General features: G+C 29.8%; 1 protein-coding gene across 2 annotated transcripts; it reads left to right on the top strand.

Moving 5' to 3' along the window:
• Positions 1 to 494: 494 nt before the first annotated feature.
• On the top strand, positions 495 to 22,594 carry LOC111617855 (NADH dehydrogenase [ubiquinone] 1 alpha subcomplex subunit 9, mitochondrial-like). Of its 2 annotated transcripts, none has more exons than XM_023359179.1 (10): positions 495 to 586; positions 3,827 to 4,006; positions 9,802 to 9,899; positions 16,112 to 16,203; positions 17,785 to 17,947; positions 21,089 to 21,197; positions 21,647 to 21,791; positions 21,934 to 22,044; positions 22,143 to 22,212; positions 22,284 to 22,594. In XM_023359179.1, the coding sequence occupies exons 1-10, from the start codon at positions 550 to 552 to the stop codon at positions 22,461 to 22,463; spliced, it is 1,185 nt and encodes a 394-aa protein (XP_023214947.1). In that variant the 5' UTR covers positions 495 to 549; the 3' UTR covers positions 22,464 to 22,594. The 2 variants fall into 2 exon arrangements, with proteins under 2 accessions (XP_023214947.1, XP_023214949.1); XM_023359181.1 differs by lacking the exon at positions 495 to 586 and adding an exon at positions 666 to 1,172.
• Positions 22,595 to 22,976: the final 382 nt, after the last annotated feature.

Here is a 22,976-nt window from a genome sequence, read left to right as displayed (position 1 = left end):
CACAAGAAATGTATAAAATTAGTGCTGTATTAGACTTACGGTACCTAATTTACATACTGTACAGACGATAATAAACTCAACTTATTAGCCTAAAATCTCCGTAGCGTGTTGCCAGGCGGCAGAAAGCATATATATAATTATAATAAAGTTACAATAAATTAAGTTAATATATAATTATATGTACAGTACCTAATTTATATATAATACTAAACAGACGATAGCAAACTCAATTTAGCCGCTCCGTAGCGTGGCGCAGGGTCGGAGGAAAGTAGTTCGGCTGCTCATCCACTATTGGTCCAGACTCTATCAATCTTGTCGCGAAACGACGTTATAGGAGGTACTTTATACGAAAGTTTCTACAATTTTTTCGCTACGTTATAGGAATTGTCGTTATAGGAACGTACGTTATAGGGGGGTCGACTGTAATTTAATCTACCGACGCTGATAGAATTTATTTATTGGCTATTTTTGTGCTATATTTAATAGTATATTTGCTGCCATCTGTTGTCAAGAAGAAGAAGAAAAAAAAAAAAACCCCAACGAAATAAGATGGCTGCTGTTATTTTACAAATTCGGGGTTGTTCTAGTAAATATGCATTAAAATTTAACTTTAAATTAACAGTAGTTACTGAAATAGACATTTTAGTTACGTAAAATTAAACTTAGAAAAAATATACTTTCACTGCCTTAACTTATTTCTATTTCTGATAAAAGTTAACTTTAGATAATTTGTGTATTTACACATGTGTACACAACTTACCTAAAAGTAACTTCTGCTCTATTTGTAGAATAATGTGCAAGTTATGCATTAGAATGGATTTTGTGTTAAATATGATGTTTAATTTGATGCATTTATATATCTAATAGAATTAAAAGATAGGTTAAACTTTATTAAGTACCGAGTGGAAATAAAGTCTCTATGTATGTTAATTACAAGTTACTTTATGCACCTATGAATTTTCTTTGCATTCTGAGTATTGATCATGTCGCCAAGTTATTAAAGGGACCCTTCAACTGTTGTAAGATTAACTTGTTGTAAGGTGAAATGGAGTAGTTATGAACATAATTAATTACAGCAATGGTGCCAAAACTGTACAATTGATGGACCAAATTGCACAACAGTTGTAAATATGTGGCCACAAATATGTTTATATGTTCCATATATACAAAAAGTAGGTCTATTTCTATCATTTATAAGTGATATGTTGGTTATATTTACGGCTAGATTTGGCTGTTACCGTTCTATGGCATTGCACACTCATCAGAGTCTGTCATACTGATCTTTGCAAAACAAATAAAATAAAAAAAATTAATTCGGGACCCAATTTAATGCAGAGGGACTTTGTGGCCATTTTATATATATGAACAATAATAATAAAAATAATAATAAAAGTAAACAAAAAATTGTTTTTGTTTACTTTTATTAATTTGACTGTTTTATTTTTGTCTTGAAATTTATTTAAATATATGTAGTTATATTTATGCAGTTATCCAAATTAAGAAATATTACCATAATTTGTTTGTTGAATTTATCTTAGATGTAGCAAAGACATCAATTGAATTTTTATTTATATATTAACAGTTCATGATATAAAAACCAAAGTAATAAGGATAAACTAGCTGCTGTGGTTACTCAACTAAATTAATGCACCTTTATAATCATTTTGTTACCAATATCTGCATAAATAGCAGAGACAATGACTTCTTATACCCATCGTATAGAACAGACATGGACAAATGCGGCTCCGAGAGCCGCATGAGGCTCTTTTTGAGTTACATGCGGCTCTTGCTGAAAGTGTTAATTTCTGTTTTTTATTATTATTTTTACAATTTTATTTCCACAATTTTGTGAAATATGTTTATTTAAAAAATTTAATATTTGTTTTATATTATATTTATATTATATAATAAAATCGCAGTACAGAACTGTGGTACAGAATAAAAAAGTACAGAACTGCGTCTCTCATGCATTTTGCAAAACCTACATTTCGGCTCCCACTGAACTCTTGCTTGCCCACCCCTGGTGTAGAATAAATTAATCTTATCATATATTTTTATATAATTGTATGTAGCATGTTAACATAGTTTATTTTAATTCATTAAGATAGACAGTCTTCCAAATAAACATTTTTATTATGAAAAAATCTAGGAGGTTTCTGTTTTGATCCTCTTATCAGAGGCTCTCTCCCTGTTCTCTCTCTTATTAGAGAAACTTTGAAACATTTTTAGAATGATAACTATTTCATTAGTGATTTATTGGAGTAAACTTTCCTATTCCTTTAGTCTAGAAAATATTCTCAAGATTTGTTTTTCCTCTCCTCTGTAAATTGTGTTATAAGCTTCCGACAGGCTACACTACTTTGTCATATTTTATCTTTACTGTCTCTGTCTGGCGTATATAATCTCCCAGCTTAATGTAATATTGCATACATTACTGCAAAAACTTAATTTGAATTTGAATAAACTTAAAAAGTCAATACAATTTTAAATTAACAAAATATGACCTACTTGAACCTATAACCGGTGCGTACAGTTTAACCTTCCAAAACGAACGTTTTCTTAACCCCTTCTTGTTTAACCAGGGCATTGGTTAAACGAGCCTACATGCACTCTTCTATGCATTATGCGCTCGCAGAAGAGTTAAAATATTTGGAAGGCATTGCCAGGTCCCATGGTTACCACAATATGATATGGAAAATCTCGGAGCACCATAAACAGGTGCAGGCTTCTTCCACCATTACAGCAGTGGGGCAAAGCAATAGCACGAGGATGGAAAATATGAGGATACCTCTTATGTTCAACCCCCTCTTAAGGTCTTTATACAGCACCATCGCAAAAAAACAAAAGGTTACCCTGACATACAGAAGATGCAGTACTTTGTTCGCTTACATAACAGAAAAGACCGATCCAATATGGAGAGATTATCAGGCATCTATACAGTCTCGCTAAGGGATAACCGGTTTAACAGGGATTTGGTATACATATGATCGACTAAACATTCATTGGGGGTTAGGTTAAAAGAGCATATCTCTGATATACAATGCAATAGATGCACCACCTCACTCTCCACTTATGCAAATGATCCTGAAATTGTGGCGGACTTCACTCGAGCACAATTAATTGTCACCACACCACACATTGACCACCTGAAATGGTTAGAGGAGATGGAAATTTTTAAGGCATATGACACATCCTCATGCATTAATACAAGAGACGAGATTAGCCTCTCCATGGCATGGTAGAACTTACTACATATGGAGAGAAGCATTATACTATTTATTACATGGTAAAGAATAAAGAAAAATTACTGGGGAACATGTGAGATCGTTGTTAATTATTTATCTCACTCTCACGTATGTTATGTATTTTGACATAACTTTCCCTTGCGTTTGGACATTGATCGTTAAGTTCAAGCACTTCCAAACATGTCACGTGACAGAATACACAAACGAACCAAACAATTCAAACTCAACAGCGTTTGGATTTGTTCAAATTTTTTCGTATTCGTGTTTGATCCAGGTGATTTACCTGAAGAATAACCCAGAAAGGGTTAAAATGTTTGTTTTGGCAGATTAAACTGTATGCACCGGTTATAGGTTCAAGTAGGTTATATTTTGCTATATACAACCCTCTGTGTGGTTGCTGTTTTACAATTTTTAATTCTTAACATTATCTAAAATAGAAGAATAAGTTCTTTTTATATAGATAAACAACTTATTTTAAGTACTTTTGTAATTATGTTTGATATTATGATGTAAAGTATAGGTTAGATAAATAATTTCTATCCTGAATTAAAATATTTACCTTCAATTGTTTAATATTTTAGGACAACTACCAATCATTACTACAATCTATTTTCCTCATCAGTTTAAAAGGAATTACTCATCAGAACAAAACTTGGCTTCATTTAAAAGAGGAACTGGAGGAAGATCTTCATTTAGTGGTGTTGTAGCTACTGTCTTTGGTGCTAATGGAATCTTGGGAAGACGTGTTGTAAATCAACTAGGTACAGAATTAATATATTTAAGGTTATTAAATAAGAAACAAAATGGAACTTTATGATAAACTGTACTTATGTTATAATAATTTTGAACTGTACAAACTGGTAACTATATATATATATATATATATATATATATTTTTTTTACATTGATGACGTCTATAGGTAAGAACCACTTCCTATTTAACAATAAAACACTTTAAAAATAAACAATAATAAGAATTAGTACAATTCAATCAATATTCTTTATTTATTACATCAACTAAATCTTAGAGACAATTAGTTTGTACCATTTTTCAGATTTCTCCAAAAACAAAACATAAAAATAACTAGTGTAAAACTAAATAAACACAACCAATTAATATACAATGGAGAAAGAACCATTCATTAAATGATATAATTAAGTTGTATACATTTTAAAATAAATTTTTATATTCTCCAAAAATATCCATTGATTTAAATTTTTTTATTCTGCTTATTTTTAACATAAATAGAAATCTTTGACCTACAGACAGATTACACAAAATAAGTCACAGATTTTTGGAATCATGCATTTTGTATTTATTTATTCTATATAATTCATTATATTTTGTTAAATAAAATATGAGTGTAATAGATATAAACACTGTATAAATGACCAATATCCAGCAAGAAAAACTATGTTTTTATTCATGTTGAGCAGGCATTGTCAGGCTAATTGACTTTCAGTTTGAATGCAGCTGTGAAAAGAAACAATTCAAACAGAAAAGTTATCGGAATAGGTGATTGCTGTGCACATGTTAAAACTACTCAGCAGTAAGGGACGGATATATCCATTAAATTCTTTTGGGAGTATCGTCAAAAACTACTGCAAAAAAAAATTCACCTGAAAAATGAATTATGTAACAATAAAAAAATACTTTTTTTACTAGACATAACTGTTTACAAAATATTTTTCTGAAACAGCAATGAGAAAAAATGCATAGAAAAGTACTTTAAAAATTTCCCATGTTTATTCTCTACTACTTTGGGACAGCACCATGCCTGACTATTCCACTGTTGAAAGGTTAAAAGAAGGATGATGTAAAAAAGAGAGGAAAGGGAGAAGGTTGTAAGACTAAACTTCTAATTTGACTTCCATGCAGGGAAAAGGAGTGTACATCTCTAAACTTGATAGCTGCATTTTTTCTTGTAGGTTTGTTCTTTCTAACCTGGTGTACATACTATCACCATTACAGATCACAGAGCAATTGCAACTTAGAATATGTGGGTGCTACAGGGCAACCTTTAAACATCCATTTTAAAGAATATTTGGCTTTCATCATGAAAGAGCTTGTGCATACTCCATTGATCCTGATGTAGATGTGCATTTTGACTGAGCATGCCTTCAACATAGCATCTCCCACAAAGAATGGCTTAGATATTTAGAACAATTAGAAATTTACAAATCCACAAGAAAAAATGTGGCTATCAACATTAGATATAGACTCCTTCCTCTCCTCTCCTACAAGGAAATTGATCTACAAAGTTTAGTCTTGCAACTCTCTCTCTTCCCTCACTCTCCCTCTCTCCCTCTTGTCACCTGTCTTTTAACATATGCACAGCAATCATCTATTCTGAGTAACTTTTCTGTTTGAATTGTTTGTTTTAACAGCTACATTCAAATTGTGAAGAACATTTAGCCTGATGATGTCTGTTTAACAAGGATGAAACCATTTACTTTCTTGTAGTTTTTCTTTCTGGATATTGGTTATTTTGTGTAGTGTTCATATACCCAGTTTGAGTAGTACTTTTAATATATGTTTGTAACAGAATGACAGCAATAAATTAAGTTAGTATATAAATTATAAATAGTACCAATGCTAGAACAAATAAATTTGTCTTTAACAATCTACATGATAAATATAAATGTGGGGTGAGTCAAAAGTCTCTTTCACTGTTTTTATTTCAAAAATACTAAAGATGTATTAATTTTGTTAATATGAGAAGTCATACATGGAGAATCAGATGGGACCTTTCTGTTGACCTTTAAAATGATCTTCAAGATCATGTAAAACAAAATTGTTTTACTCCTCATAAATTTAAAGTTGAAAATTATGCAGTCCTAAATGTTTTAGATTAATTAAATGTGTTCTTTAACTATGTCATTGGAACTTTTACATTACCTCTGCTCATTAAAAAAATTACAGCATAAGTAAATGCTTTTCAAGTTCAACAAAAACAGGTCTCATTTAATTCTCCATTCAAGACTTTCTATGTAACTATATTAATAAAATTAATATTTCTTCAGTACTTTTGAAATGAAAAGCATGGAAGTGACTTTTGACTCATCCCGTATATTCTTAAAAAATCTTTTCTGGATTTTGTAGATTTTCTTTTGTTATAAATATTAAGTGTATTCCTGTTTCAGAATACACCTTGTATTTATAACCTCCATGGCCAGGATTTATTCTTTTGGCTTGACACAGAAAGACCAACGTGCAGATATGCTTGTAACATTATGTCTACAGAAATTTAAAACCACAGATTCGAGGGAGAACTTGCAACGTCTTCCCTCAAAACTGGTTTTAAATTTCTGTAGACATCTGCTTTCTGTAAACTTTCTTTATGCCTAACATCATAACCAACAAAAACTTGAAGAAATGTGTAAAACATGCACATGGGCATGTTTTCAAAAATTGATTTTGTTACCACATTGTGTGTGTTAAATGCATGTCATAAAGATCAAAATAAAAATTTGTCATCAATGTAAATTGACAGTAATCATAAGCTCAATCGATATGTTTTAGTATGACAAGTTTAATTTCAGCAATTGGACCATAGGCTTTACATGGCAAATTTTGACCTCAAATATCTCAACGCATAGATTGAATTTCAAAATTCAGCTTCATCACAACATTAGCCTTACCAAGTCATACAACCTGTTTCAAAATGATAGAGACATTGCAAAATAATGACATTAATAAAAAACATTCTCTTCTATTATTTTATATGCTTGTTGACTATCAGTTTATTACAATATCAAATAATAATAATAATTTTATGAAAAAAGTAGTAATAAAATAAAAATATAAATGAATTTTAACAATGTTGTATAGGATATATTTGTCCCAAAATGATAGAGCTGCTTCAACACTTAAATAATAAATGATTTTATTTATTTTTAAAAAACAATAAGTGGACCTTGTTTATTAATTATTTTCTAAATTCTATCTGTTCTAGTTATCTTTTAGTGATTCTTCTTATTAAAATCTTAAGATCTTCATAAACTCTCTCTGGTATTGTTTTAATAAGGTTTTCCTGTTCTTCATCTGAAGTTTCCTTCCAAGAATTAGTTATTGCTTTTTAATGATTCCACTGATGTATATTGCTTTCCATTCCTATATACTTTCATTTCTAAGAAACAAAGTAAGTTTTCTGTAGGATTGGCATCAGGAGAATATGAGGAGCAGTTCATGACATACATACCATTTGCCAGAAACCATTCCCAATTTGATTTTGCATTATGAGCAAGTTCATTTTCTTGTTGAAATTTGAAAAACTTTCATCTAATTGTTTTCTGCAAATTGAGTAAGGTGCTTATTTAGCTCTTGCTGATATCCTGCAGAAATAATATGACCAGAGTTAAAAGCTACATTTGTCATACCACTCCATGAAATGTATACCACATCATAACACCTCCACCACCTTGCTGTGTCTTGACTTAATTTATTCAGTTTTTCTAATATCATTCCAATAGCTTTTCCAGTCATCTGGCCCATCCCTGTTGAATTTCTTCTCATCACTCCATACAACTTGTTGCCATTTATCAATCGATGTCATGTGATATTAAGTCCATGCCAAAAGCTTCTATTTGTGTCTCTTATTTAGAATTTGAGAATTTGTTTCATTTCCTTATTTCATAGATGATTTGAAAACTCTATACTGTTGATTTTGACACACATATGGCTTGATGAGATGCAATTTATCTCAGACCCGTTATAGAATTGCTAAGTTTCTTGAAAATTACTATTTTTGACTGAAATTCAGTGCAGAGGGTCTTTCAGATAACTTTTTTCTTCCATATTCTCCATTAGAATTGATGTGGATTTGCCACAACATGATGAGTTTTCTAGAAATTTCTCTAATTGAAAGTTTCAATTTGTACAGTTCAGTTATTTATTATTCAAACTGAGAAAATGATTTTTTTCTTTCCAAGATGAAACCTTTAATGTATCATATATTCTCAAAGTATAATTTGCAGAATTATTTTCAAAGTATAATTTGCAGAATTATTTTCAAAGTATATTTTGCAAAATTATTCTCAAAGTATATTTTGCAGAAAAGCCCTCTATTTTATACTATCCTGTGTACTATTTTGCATATTAATTGCAATATAACTGCTAAAGCAGAGATGACACTCATTTTGGGACAAATATATCCTTTACAATGTTGTTAAAAATACAGTAATAAAATAATAAAATAAATGCTTTTGGTAAAATTATTATTGTACAATAACATGATAAACCAATAATCAATTTTATTCTGTTGTTTTTTATTGTTCATAGCAAACAAATACAAAGAGGAAGAAATAACTGTTTGTGCAGCAAAATTACAGGAAATCAGGGGACAGTTAAAGTAGTTGGACCATGGAGTGACTGATTAAATGTTAAATTATGAAACTTTACATTCATCCAGTAGTGACATTAAAATCCATTTTGTCTACACAGAAATTAGTTACACAATAAGTTACTTATTTCATTGAATGTCATTATTTCACAGTGGCTCTATCATTTAGGAATGGACTGTATTAGCATAAACTCATGTTTAATGATTGTGTTGAAACTTACAATTGGCCCATAGACTTTACATGGTGAGCTTTGACCTTGAATATCTCAGCCCAGAAGTCAAATTTCAAAACTCTGGTTTCATCACAACATCCACTTACCGAGTTGTAGATATTTGCAAAAAGTCATGTTTAATAGTTATGCTATTTCTTTAAACTTCAATTACAGATGAAACACTTTCTGACTTATGAAGAGCTCTACTCATTAATATATGAATAAATTCAACTAAAAATCAAGGAAAATACTGTAATAAATGAAATTAATTGATGTATACATTGCTCATATATAAATTAACTTTATTTATAATATATTTTATTTCTGTATTGCATTCTACTCTTTATTTTAAAAATGGTTTTTTTTTATAATCATGCAAGTTTTTTTTATTTTTTGTAATATTTGTTTCTGAGAGTATGGAATATGGCTAGAAACATTCAAAATCTTAATTTTTAAATGCACTTCACAAAGTATTTTCCTTCATTACTTTTAAGTAATTGAATCTGAATGAACAAAGCAAATTAAACTAATAGCCAGCACAAATTTATAAGAAAGCAAACATTTTCAACCCTGTTAAATGGGCATCTTTAGGCTAACTGAACTTTGCAGTTTGAATTCAGCCATTAAAACAAATAATTCAAACAGAAAAGTTACTCAGAATAGGTGATTGCTGTTTACATATTAAAAGAGGGGTAATGATGCCCCAGTTACCTGAAGATGCCTGTTTAACACAGTTAAAAGTGTTTGCTTTCTTATAAATTTGTGCTAAAAATTGATTTTGTTTGCTCTGTTTATTAAATATACCCAGTTCTGAGTAATTGGTTGAATCTGAATAAGTTTGGAAATATATAATAAAAATTATTATTTAAAATTTATATTTAACAGTAAATTTTTAAATTTCTCTTATATCAAGAATGGTTGTAATAATAAATAAAATTTGTTATACATGTTTGATTTTTAAATGATATTAACAACTTGTATTATTTTTTATTATAATTTTAGGTAAATTAGGTACTCAAATAATTATTCCTTATAGAGGAGACAATTATGATGTTGGTAATTTGAAATTATGTGGTGATTTAGGTCAAATATTATTTCATGTAAGTATTATTTGGAAATTTTGATGATGATATTAATCAATGATTAAATCATCCTTAACATAAAAATTTATTGATAAACAATTTAAACTTTTTATGAAAGAATAGTTTTACATTATTTTTTAACTTAAAATTATAAAGTATTTGAAAACATCTGTTGATATTGGTATATTGGTTTTACAGATTCCTTATTCACAAATATTGGTGTTGTAAATGCATTTGCATATAATTATTCAATAGTTGAAAGCTTTTATGCAAATTCAGTTTCATAGTATGAGTTAAATTCAGAATGTTTTTTCCATATTACTTTTTCCAGTTCAGAACAACCAGCAGATTTTATTTGGCATGCCTTTTTCTGCCTGTTTGGTTTAATAAGCATTGCTATACTAGTTTATATACATGAGTCAGTTGATATAACAACATGAAATAAATATAATTAATTTGAAATAATGATATTTATGCATCAAGAACAAAATGTTAAACAAAATATACAAGAATAATTAAATTATTCTTTTTTGTGTAAAATTTACACTGTTTCTGTTATGTTCATATCAATCAAGGATTAAGAGTTGAATTTTCATATACTAAAAGTAAAGTGAAAAGTAATTAGTTCACTTCTAACTCTTAATCCTTGATTGTGAATGTGCACCTAATCTCTCAGTACTTAAATCTGTAATTGTACTCTTTTCAACACTAAAAAACAGTATGTAGAGATGATGATATCAGTTATTTTTCTTGAATGTCAATGGCTAGATTATCACAATATTCTTACCATTCAAAGCATAGATAAAGGTCCTAGATGGTGAATTTCCTTCAACTGAATTATCAAGTATGTCCTTAGGTTTGGCATTTATAGACTTCATATTTTCCTTTGAATGCCTTTGAATTGTGTCTGCTTCCTCTAAGGACAACTTCATGCAAGGAAGTCTGTAAATTAACTAATGATAGTATAATATATTAATAATTTAATATAATATAAGTATTATATTTTTAATATTAAATATGAATCAAATTACAGAAAAATCTGTTTATTTTAATCACTTTGAGATTTGTTTACACTAATAATAATAATAATAACTCTCCCGTGGTCACCACCTGGTCGTGGTGGGAGAGCCCAGTAATTTTACTGATCCATAGGGCAATGCAGGCTGGAGCACAAGCTCCTGGTAGGGACACCCATGCCAGTAAGGTCTATGGGGAGAAATGAAGCTAAGAGTGACTACACACCCACATTCTGTGGAGATAATCATTATGGTAGTAACCAGATCTAAGTATGATACCGGCTCGGACGTCGCCCGGGTTAACAAGGTCCGCGTTCGTGGGTTAGGCAGAGGCTCACGTTCGAAAAATAGGCTCCAGTCTCCCTTGGTTACCGGTGGCGAAAGCAGCGCCGGCCCAAGCATGGCTACTGCAATGCCCTCAACAGATGTGAGGAATCAACCTAGCCTTGGTGTTTCTGTGGCAATGCATCCACAGACCACAAAGGCTGGAAAACCACGCCAACGGATGAAATGGACAACAGAAATGAACGAGTTTATCATCCGCACTTACTACACCATCACAAGACTCGAAACAAACATGACAGCATACAGACAACAACTACACCATAGATTCACACAACAATATCCTCACCTCACTGTCACCGAACAAAGGGTTGTTGATCAAAAACGAACAATTATACACAACAACCTTATCCCACAAACAACACTTGAACTTATCAAACAACAGGTTGCTGATCAAATACATCAACAGACAGAAACATTTAACATTAATGAAGATCACGTAACCTGTCAGGATAATCCAGCAACAAGCACTGATTACAGCACACACACAACAAGTACCACTAATGATACTGCAGGCACTTCCCCATCCATCACTGATAACGTAGACATAGAATTAGTTAATACGCTCTCACTTATATTTCAGGAAACACTCATTAAATATACTGGTACAGATCCCACACAAAGACCACGAATACCAAAAATCAACACGTCAAAGGCAGTAGGAAAAACACTAGATTATGTAAACACTCACTTACTACCAAACTACATTCATTCAATTTCTACACTTACAGACATTCATACATTAGTTTATGCTGGGGCAGTCACAGTAGTAACACACCATGGACTGAAAATACACTCACAGACAGACACACACAAAACACAATTCTATCATAAGCCTGCCTGGCAGAGAAGAATAGAAACACAAATAAATGACATTAGACAGCAATTAGGCAGGCTGACACAATACACTAAAAACAACATAACACCCAAATTAAAGAAACAACTCAAAAACATTTTCAAGAAAATTAAAACACACACAAAACATGAACATCACAACACACACATTACAGAATACATCGATACACTAAAACAAAAACTCGCAGCCAAAGCACGTAGACTCAAACGATACAAAACATGTACACTACGAAAACAACAAAATAAATTATTCACAAACAATGAAAAACTTTTCTACAGACAAATCAGTACCAAAACAAACACTGATACACAGCACAGTGGCACACCAACAGAAGAAGAACTCACAACTTATTGGTCTTCTCTTTGGTCCAATGCTGTTACACACAATGCTGATGCAGGCTGGATCAAGGAGGAGAACAGAAACTTGCATAACATACCAAGTATGCCCTGTGCTGAAATAAACATACACGACATTCGCTACGCTGTTAACAGAACACACAACTGGAAGACACCTGGTGTAGACAACATTCACAATTTCTGGTACAAAAAGTTTACATCACTGCACCAGGAACTAGCTAAACATCTAACACACATCATCATCAATCCACAAGACATGCCAAAATTTCTTACTCGGGGCATTACCTACATGAAACCTAAAAACAACAAAACCACAGACCCCACACAATACAGACCAATTACATGTCTTCCAACACTCTACAAATTATTGACATCCTGTATCACAAACAAAATATACAAACATGTTGAAGAACACGACATTCTTACAGAACAACAAAAAGGTTGCCGTAGAAATCACAGGGGATGCAAAGAACAGTTACTCATAGATTCAGTCATTTTACGGCAAGCACACAAACAACACAGAAACATACACATGGCATATATAGACTACAGAAAAGCATTCGACAGTATTCCACACAGTTGGCTGCTACATATTCTACACATGTACGAAATACATTCATCACTCATTGCATTCTTCCAAAACACTATGCAGCACTGGAGAACAACACTGCATCTCAGAGTTAGTAATACTTCCATACAAACAAACGAAATATTCATTAGGTGAGGAATTTTTCAAGGAGATTCCTTGAGTCCTCTCTGGTTCTGCCTAGCCCTGAACCCATTATCCAACATGTTAAACAACACGCATTATGGCTACAATATCAGACATGGAAAAACAACACAGTTTACACTGTCCCATCTCATGTACATGGACGACATAAAACTTTATGCATCCACACAGAAACAACTTCATCAACTCCTACAAATCACACACTCATACACTAAGGACATACAAATGGAGTTTGGCTTAGACAAATGCAAAAAACTTCACATAGAAAAAGGAATCCTGAAGAAAGAAGATTTTGCACTTGGAAATGGAGACGTTATTGAATCTATGGAAGAGGGTGAGTTCTACAAGTATTTAGGATTCCAACAGGCCAAACTAACGGAACATACACAAATAAAGCAAAGACTAATTAAAGAATACCAAAGTAGGTTAAATGCCATTCTCAAAACACAGCTAAATGCAAAACACACAGTTAAAGCAATAAACACATATGTCATCCCAGTACTCACATACTCTTTTGGAGTTATACATTGGACTCACACAGATCTCGAGCAACTCCAAAGGAAAACAAGAACAACACTTACTAAGCATAAACATCATCATCCTAAATCCACCACAGAAAGATTAACCCTTCCACGTAAAGATGGCGGACGTGGCCTGATTGACATAGTTAACCTTCACTACAAACAACTACAGTCACTGCGAGAGTTTTTCTACAGGAAACAAGAAACATCACAGTTATATAAAGCAGTAACTCTAGCAGACTTAAATAGCACACCATTAAACTTACACTCACAACACACAGACATGACACAACACATAAAAAGCATAGACACCATCAAGCAATTGTGGGCTCAAAAGGCACTCCATGGCAAGCATCCTTATGACCTGGCCCAGGATTTTCTTGACAAAACTGCATCAAACAGCTGGTTAGATCGGGGATGCCTCTTTGGGGAGATGGAAGGATTCATGATTGCCATACAGGATCAGGTCATAAATACTAAAAACTACAGAAAACACATACTCAAAGATACAACACTCACAAATGACACATGCAGAAAATGTCACATCATGCCAGAAACTATACAACACATCACTTCTGGGTGCAAGCTCTTGGCACAGACAGATTATTTACTCAGACATAATCAAGTAGCAAATATAATACACCAAGAGCTTGCAAAGAAACACAACTTGGTAGACATTCACGAGCCATACTACAAGTATATTTCACAGACAGTATTGGAAAATAACACACACAAAATGTACTACGACAGAGCCATAATCACTGATAAAACAATTTATCACAACAGACCAGACATCACACTCATTGACAAACACAATAAAATCACATACATTATAGACATAGCCATTCCAAACACTCACAATGTACAAAACACATGCACTGAAAAATTTAGCAAGTACACAGAACTCGCCCAGGAAATAAGGCATCTGTGGAGGATGGAAAGGGTGCTTATTGTACCTGTCGTTCTCTCCTGTACAGGTGTGATACCACACACACTACACAAAAGCCTGGGAACTTTACAATTGAGTAGAAATACATACATCACACTACAGAAGGCCACTATATTGAATACATGCCACATTGTTAGGAAATTCCTGAATACAGACAGTGACACTGACACACTTATTTAATTTTAGGTTTGTTTTGGTTGCTATGCCTTGACTCTGGTCTGGCATAGTACATAGCCACCGGTGTGAATCGAGTATAACTCACAAAACATATCTATAATAATAATAATAATGGACTAATAACATTGTGCAAAGAAATAAGTTGAAATTCTGTCTTCATTGACTTTGACAATAAATATGTTTAATTAGTTTTCAAATTATTCAAATATTAGCTGCTAAGACCCGCTTCACTGAGTTTTTATTTGTATGTAAAATAGTTTTTGTTATATATAAAAAACTGTTTTTTTTTAGTAATCTAGAATCTAGCTGCAAGGACTTGCTTCGCTGGGTTTTTATTTGTGGGCAAAAAGTAATGATAGTGAAGATTAAGATAATTACATTATAGCCAATCTTACCCGTTTTCACAGAATCAAGAATTAGGTCCCCCATCTCCAGACTAATTAGAGAATTTTTACGTCCAGTCAAACGAACTATTTTCAATTTGATCAATTTTCTGGAACGTTTACAATCGTTCTATAACCGAACCAATTCGAATATGAATTCGAAAATTTTTAAAATCGAAATAGAAAATCTTCCACTTTCAACCACATATCTCCTGCACCCTTATAGCTATCGAGATGCAACCACCATAGTGCATGAATGGAGACTTGGGGCTACTACCACATACAAACACCATTCGTGTGCGATGTGTAGTTTTGGCTGAAAAGTGAAATCTAGGGACACACACGTCCATTTTTATATATATAGAGATCAATTTTTGAAGTGCTTTATTATAATTATCAAATTAATAAATATAAATTTATCATTTTAATTGAAGCTAAATTGCACAAATATTGTGTGTCTGTTTGTTTTTTTTTTTTTAATACTGTCTTTAGTAACAGTTAGTATATAATTAAAGTAAGAAATCCCAACTATTTTAACTACTATACTGCAAGTAAATAAACATTAAATTGATAAACATTTAACATTTAAAATATTAGTTAGGATTGATTAGGACACCTGAAAACATAATGATTACACATTAACAGCCATATCTTGAGCTATTATAGTGGAAATGACAGCTTAAAAATGATTATTTACCTGAAGGTAACAATAATGACCACAATAAGCAAAATTGTGTAAATGTATTTTAATTTGTGTTTTGGGGTATGCTAATTTTGATGATAATATCTGTGATTAAAATATAGATTCTATTGTATTTAAAGAATATATGTGTATCATATAAAAAATTTTCAAAAATTTTAAATATAATTGATGTATCTTATTAATTTATTACTTTTTAGCCTTTCAGTTTAAAAGATGAAGAATCACTATATAAAGCAATGAAATATTCAAATTTGGTTATAAATTTGATTGGAAAAGAAACAGAAACAAGGTAATTATTGTTATTAAATTTTTATTTTTATTTAATTGATTACAAAGGTAATGCCATAGGCAAGAAATAACTCCCCAGCACAGTGTAACATCCTTGTAAAAACAAATAATAATTATGAATATTTATTGAATGTAAAAACAAATTATTGTGATGATGTCACAATGCCACACTGCAATTTTTAATATTTTTAATTTATATAATTTAAAATACTGTATATGTTCTCCATCTCAAATTAGTAGTGTCTTGTCCCTGTACCTCATACTTTTTCTGATAACAACAGAGTCATGGCAGTCAGCTGTGTAAGTACATTCAGGGGAAGTTTCGAATTGAACTTCTGTGACTTCTGAATCATGTGACTTCTGGTCTCCACTGGAAGTTTGTATATCACAGCCTCCTGCCCCTAAAATTTCCATATCTGGTCTTGACTTTCATCTATCAAACACCATTCTCAAGATTAAGGAAGGACAGACAGACAACAACATTTGGAATTTAGGTTTACAACTTTTTAAATTGCAGCCCAAAAATCATTTTAAAATAGAACATATAAAAAACAGGTAATACTGCAACAAATGAGAATTTATAAAAGACAAAATAAGATAAAATGAAATTAAGCTAAAATATTATATTGAAATACTATTACATTTAAAAATTAATAGTAGCCAAAAATGACTATGACTATGTAATTTTTTTATAAACTATTTGATATAAAATGCTGTTTGCATTATTTTAATTTTAGAATTCAGATTTATGTAATCATTTTCAAAGTACTAATATTGCTAACTAATCAATTTAATTCTAACACAGATAATTAAAATTATTATATTTGCTTAATATTTTAGTTCCAAATACTATATATTTTCAAATATTTAAGTCTACGTTATTTTTTCTGTTTATAATAAACACACATTACATATCAAAAAATAAATAAAATTTATTTTAATTTATTTTTTCTTGTTTTTGAAAATGTGATTGATTAAATCTGTAATTTTCAAAATCAAAATGTGTAAATTGGAAGAAATGTACAAACTATGAAATACTATTTATTCAAAAATTTTCCTACAAATTATAAGAAAAAATTGGGACAAGAAAAATATGGTGTAAATTGTGGAAAAACACAAATTATAGGAATATATATAAGAGGTTTATCTGTATATTCTTATATCATGTGTTAATTAGGATTTCAATATAGCAGAAGAACTAGAAGTTTGATACAAAATTTTCATGAAAATTTGAATATTATAAATTTAAATAATTTAGGGACTCCATTAGGCTTAATTATTAAAAATCATTTATTTTGAAAATAACTTGAATAAAGTAGACATATTTTAAGAAGAAAAGAGAATTTGCATGTTTTAATAATTTTAAAAATTTAACAATTGATGTTCACATTCTAATTTCAAAATTCCAGGATTGGAAAACAATCCTGGAATTTTGAAATTAGTTTGAATGTATACATTACTTTAATAAATTTTGCTTTTTTTTTATTTTCATATTTTTCAGTATTGATAATGAATGGACAAATATCAATATTACAAAAATGTTTTAAATTAAATTTATAAAAATTTTCATTTTCCTTAACAGAAATTTCAGTTTTGAAGATGTACATGTGACAGGAGCACGAAACATTGCTCGCATAGCAAAAGAATTGGGAGTGAAGAAATTAATTCATGTGTCTGCACTCAATGCATGTGAGAAGCCAAAACCAATTATTATAAAATCAGGCTCTCGTTTTCTTGCTTCTAAGGTATAATGTTTTGCTCTCATTACATAATTTTTCTTGAAAAAATTAAATACATATACAAATACTTTTTTTTATTAAAATTATTTGAAATGGGTTAAATTCTTATAACCAAGGAAAATATTTTTATATAGTAATTGAAGATGTTTATACTTATAATGCAATATACTTTGATCTTCTGGTATATTTCTGAATTATTTTAATCATTATTATTTTAGAATCTTCTGAAGCATCAAACATTTTAAAATGTTTCTATATTATCTTAGTATTCTTTTTTAGTTAATTTTCAGATAATTTATTCCAGTAACTCTTCCCTGAAGAGTTCTTCATCAGCAGTTATTTTCTATATTATTTATTTCTTTATGATAGTTAAATGCACTTTCCAGTGTATATGACTTGATTCTTCACTGACTTTATACACTCCATTCCGACAAACTCACTTTTCACTACTGCTTACATGGAATTCAAACTTTTAAAATTACTTTTCACTAAGCATTTTTTATTTTTATTTTTTGGTCCATCATCAGAATTGGAACCAAACCAACTCTGATTATGAACAAAAAAGATCTAAAAGTGCAATTTTAAAAGGTTGAACTCCAGTAAGCAGTAGTAAAAAGTGTGTATCTGTTCACTTTACCATTAAATGTTGAAATTTTGTAGATATTTATTATATATTTGTTTTGGTATAGAAAATAAGTCTTTATAAGTTTGTTTGTGTTTCTTCATAATAAAATGATTTATTATCTTTTATTTTGTCTTTAGCATTTAATAACTTGTTTTTTTTTTCCTAGTCTTTTATTTATAATTACAGTAAAATCTCAATTTAATAGAGTAATTCAGGTGAGGGTTATCCATTAAAGTTGACTGTTATATAATAAAGTGGATTTTCTAAATGTGTGTGTTAAAAAATTGAGGAATTAGTCAGTTTATTCATTTTTAGTTATGTGTATGTGTTAATCTTAATTACACTAATTATTTGTGAGAAATTTAATTTCACAGAAAAGTTTTCTATATGTAAAATTGCTTTTAAGACTGTAGTTTTAAGACTGTAATAAACAAGTGTATAATCTAAACTGAAATAAATAGACAGACATGGTTTGGATAATACATTTTATGAGCAGTCACTTTTGCATTTGAAAAAATAACCTTTTAATTTAATTACATATAAAATGCATTCAAAAATTTATAGGGTGTTAATTTTTGTATATGACATAAGGACCAGAAATTTTATCTGTTGAATCTGAAGTTTGGTTTGTTAAATCGAGGTTTTACTGTATTTAAAATAAACTGAAATAATTTCCTTTTGAGATTCTAGATGAAAACATTTATAGAAGAAATTATTATAAATGAAAAAATGTCATAAGAATAGAAAAATTCTATACTAATATTATAGAAAAGCAATATTAAAGGAAACTGTGTGTGACAGCAACACTTGAAGGATTTATCATATCAGTACATTAGTATAAAATATTGTACAAAACAATACAATTTTATACAATATTTTGTATTATGAAGACATTGTTAATATAAATCATTACATTATTTACAGTGATAGAAAGTATTTTTTAGATGCAAATATCTATTTTTAAAAAGATTACATAATTAATTTCATATTATTTTGTTTTATGGAATAGTTAATCATATTTTGTTTATTTTTAGTGGAGTTTGCATATGTGAGATAAGTCAGTCTGGAGAAATGTCTTTGTTTCTAAACATTGACAAAAATAAGAAAAATATTGAAAAATGTATGAAATTAATAGAAAAACAAGTATGAACTAAAAATAACTGAAAGTTCCATTATTAGGACAAAATCATTCTTAATGAATAAGCAATTGACCAGATTACCAAGACTGTTAAAGTGTCAGTCTTCTAGCAGACAGATTGAATCTGGATGAATGACACTGCAGGAATTTTTTTGGGATGTCTACCCCAAATATGTTGTGCTCCCATACTTCACCATCTAGCCACTCATCAAAATGTCTTCTTAATACACACACAGGGAGATATAATTTTAAAAAATTAAGCAACTTAGTTCAACACATCAGATCATATATTATCTATTCATTACATCTAATATTACAAATTAATGATCACAACTTCCAAAATATATTTAAGTAATAATCCATAACATATTTTTATGTGAATGTTTATTAATTAAGAATCACACTGATATTTAATAAATAATTTCATGTTAGTAAAGTATATATATAATATAGTCAGAAATGTGAGGATAAGTTGTAAATATCATTATGTAATGGGAACAGACAATTGCTAGTGTTCATCATCAAAAGAAGCCCTCCAGTGAAAGATGGTTTCCATCCCATTTGCTATTTACATTGGCTCCAAGCAGCCCATGGCATTTGTTATGACTGATAAGTGGCCTTCAGTTCATTTTGTTTGTTTTTATTGTACCAGTCACCATTGCCCTAACATATAGAACTTTTCTTAATGAACATCTGCCATATGTATTGGCTGTCAATACTCTTTATATTATCTGCCAATATAGTGTACTTTCATATTCCAACTGAAAACATAGTCTTGATTATAATACAGTATTGTATATTGTATTGTAATAAATATCAAAAATTAAAAGTTAATATGTAAAACAGATTTATAAACATTTTAAAAAATTTTAGCGTCTTGTTGTATATTATATTCATAATCCTAATGAAGTGACTTTAAGCAAAAATACTAACAGGTGGAATTTGCTAGAGATATAGGTAAGAGATATGAAAGGTATAAGAAAGAATTGTGTGTGAAAAACAGTTTAAGGGAGAATTATCAGTTGAAATTAAAAATATATAATTAAACTCTGTATGGACTTATAATTATGTTATTAATTATATTAATAACAATTAATTAATTATAATTATGAAAAACATTTAATTTTGTAACTAACAGCTCAATTTCATATTTGCAGGTATTTTTAACATAATATTACATATTACAGACATAATATGTTTTGTTTAACACACTTTTAAAATTACATAATAATCACAAGTTACATTGCAGGTTAAAAATGTCTTATAAAATTTTCAGTTAGTGTTTAGATTTATGTTTTCAATACTTTTGTTTGAATTATAATAGATGTTGTGATGTCATTAAATCTAAGTTTAATATTACAATTTTATTAAAACATTATTTCAGTGGAGAGGCGAACAAGCGGTAAGAGAAGAATTTCCAGAAGCAATAATATTTCGGCCATCTGATATGTTTGGTCAACCAGATCGTTTTCTGTTTTACTATGCAAAAACGTGTAAGTTATTTTAAAATCTGTGTACTAAAATTATTTAAAATTTTCTGTAAAAAATAATTTATTTTAACATGTTTGGAAATTAATTTAAATTATTAATAAAATTAAATGAGATTGTTGGCTTGGCTGAACTCCTGATTGGTCTGATAAAAGGTCTCTTAGTGCCTATTTAAAAATTTATATATGTTAAAAGAATTAATTAAAAGAACTTTGAAATTTTACATTGGTGCGCACGCACGCACACGCACACACACACACACACTAAAGTTTCTTGAAGCAGAAAGTAACAATAAAAATAGCAACCTGAAAGTTTGTTTTGGTTTCTGCAGATGTTCAATGTGCGTAGCATGAACATAAGACAGACATCAATGCAGTTCTTCCCACATTTGCTGAAAATTTTAGTTTTACAATAAAATTATTTGAAGGTAATGATTAATTACTTTTATCATTAGGGAGACGTCAAATTCGCAGCCTTCCTTTATGGAAGAAAGGAAATGAAACAATAAAACAACCAGTTTTTGTGTCAGATGTTGCTAAAGGAATTGTTAATTCAGTATTTGATGATGATGCTATTGGAAAGACATTTGAAGCTGTTGGGTAAGGCATTCTATAGTATGTAAAATGTTTAAAGTAAAGTGATCATTTCCCACCTTTTAATTTCAAATTCTCTTTATTCTATTATTATCTATATATACTATGAATAATTTTATTCATATAATTTAATATGCATTAAAATTAGACCTCGAAGATATTTCTTAGGAGAATTGCTTGATTGGGTATACCTAGTACTGAAAAAAGGACCAGACTGGGGATATAAGAGAACTGATATGAGATTTAGTCCTTTGTTTTGGTAACTAAATATATTATCAATTTGTATTAAAAGTTCAAAGGTATGGTAAAAATGTACATAATTTTAATTATTTCTTTACTTTTTTCTTGGATATAAAGGTTGAAAGTTAGCTTTGTTGAAAGAATTATGACAGTATATCCATTTATAAGCTGGGAGAAAGTTGAAAGAGTAAGAAATGTTTTGTTTATATTTTAGATTTTATTATAAAATTATATTTGTAATTAAATGATTGTTTTCAGGATCATGTTACAGATACCTTAACACCAGGATTACCAAATTTGGAAGATTTAGGAGTAAAACTAACTTACATCGAAGATCGTGTGGCATATGATTTAAAGATGTTCCGCGACTTAGCCTATTATGATTGGGAAGTTCACGATTTCACCAAGCCGCCACCACCTCCTGTTGCTAATGCTTAGGTTTCAGACAATAATCTAGTTTTCAATAAAACACCTATATTAATTTATTTAGTGTTTTTTGGGTGTCTAGTATATAATTTTAAAGTGATCAAAAGTTACTTTAAAACATTAAAACTTTTAAGAAGAAGTATATTTCAATATTCATTCAAAAAATAACATTTAAAACAAAGAAAAACATTTTAAGTCCATACAATTTTTTTTTTTGCATGAATTTTGAAATATATAGGGCCATAGTTTAATTAGAAAATTATATACAATATATCAAATGTACTGTACATAGTTATAAAATTTGTTGAAATTATTTAAATAATAAATAATTTTGTTGTAAGTTATTGACTATTAATTTATATTAGAATAATCAGATTTCTCAATATTAATCAGACATTTTGTAAATAGAAAAAAAAATTTCTAAATTTTTCATATGCAATAAAATTTTATTCAAAACTGCTTAATCAATTGTCTGTGCTTTTGAGCAGTAATGTAACCAGAAAGGGGCACAATGGCCCAGCCTTC

Source organism: Centruroides sculpturatus, unplaced genomic scaffold, assembly GCF_000671375.1.
Source record: "Centruroides sculpturatus isolate CEXI.00-Female unplaced genomic scaffold, Cexi_2.0 scaffold104, whole genome shotgun sequence".
NCBI lineage: Eukaryota > Metazoa > Arthropoda > Arachnida > Scorpiones > Buthidae > Centruroides > Centruroides sculpturatus.
Note: the sequence above shows the minus strand (reverse complement) of the source record. Positions and strands in the feature narration are given on the sequence as shown.

What these genes read in the sequence shown, in the direction of transcription:
- LOC111617855 (XM_023359179.1), top strand. Translation starts at nt 550, where the DNA reads ATGGCTGCTGTTATTTTACAAATTCGGGGTTGTTCTA. An exon ending in ACGTGTTGTAAATCAACTAG is followed by an intron (nt 4,007 to 9,801) that starts GTACAGAATTAA and finishes TTATAATTTTAG; the next exon opens with GTAAATTAGGTACTCAAATA. An exon ending in CTCGTTTTCTTGCTTCTAAG is followed by an intron (nt 17,948 to 21,088) that starts GTATAATGTTTT and finishes ACATTATTTCAG; the next exon opens with TGGAGAGGCGAACAAGCGGT.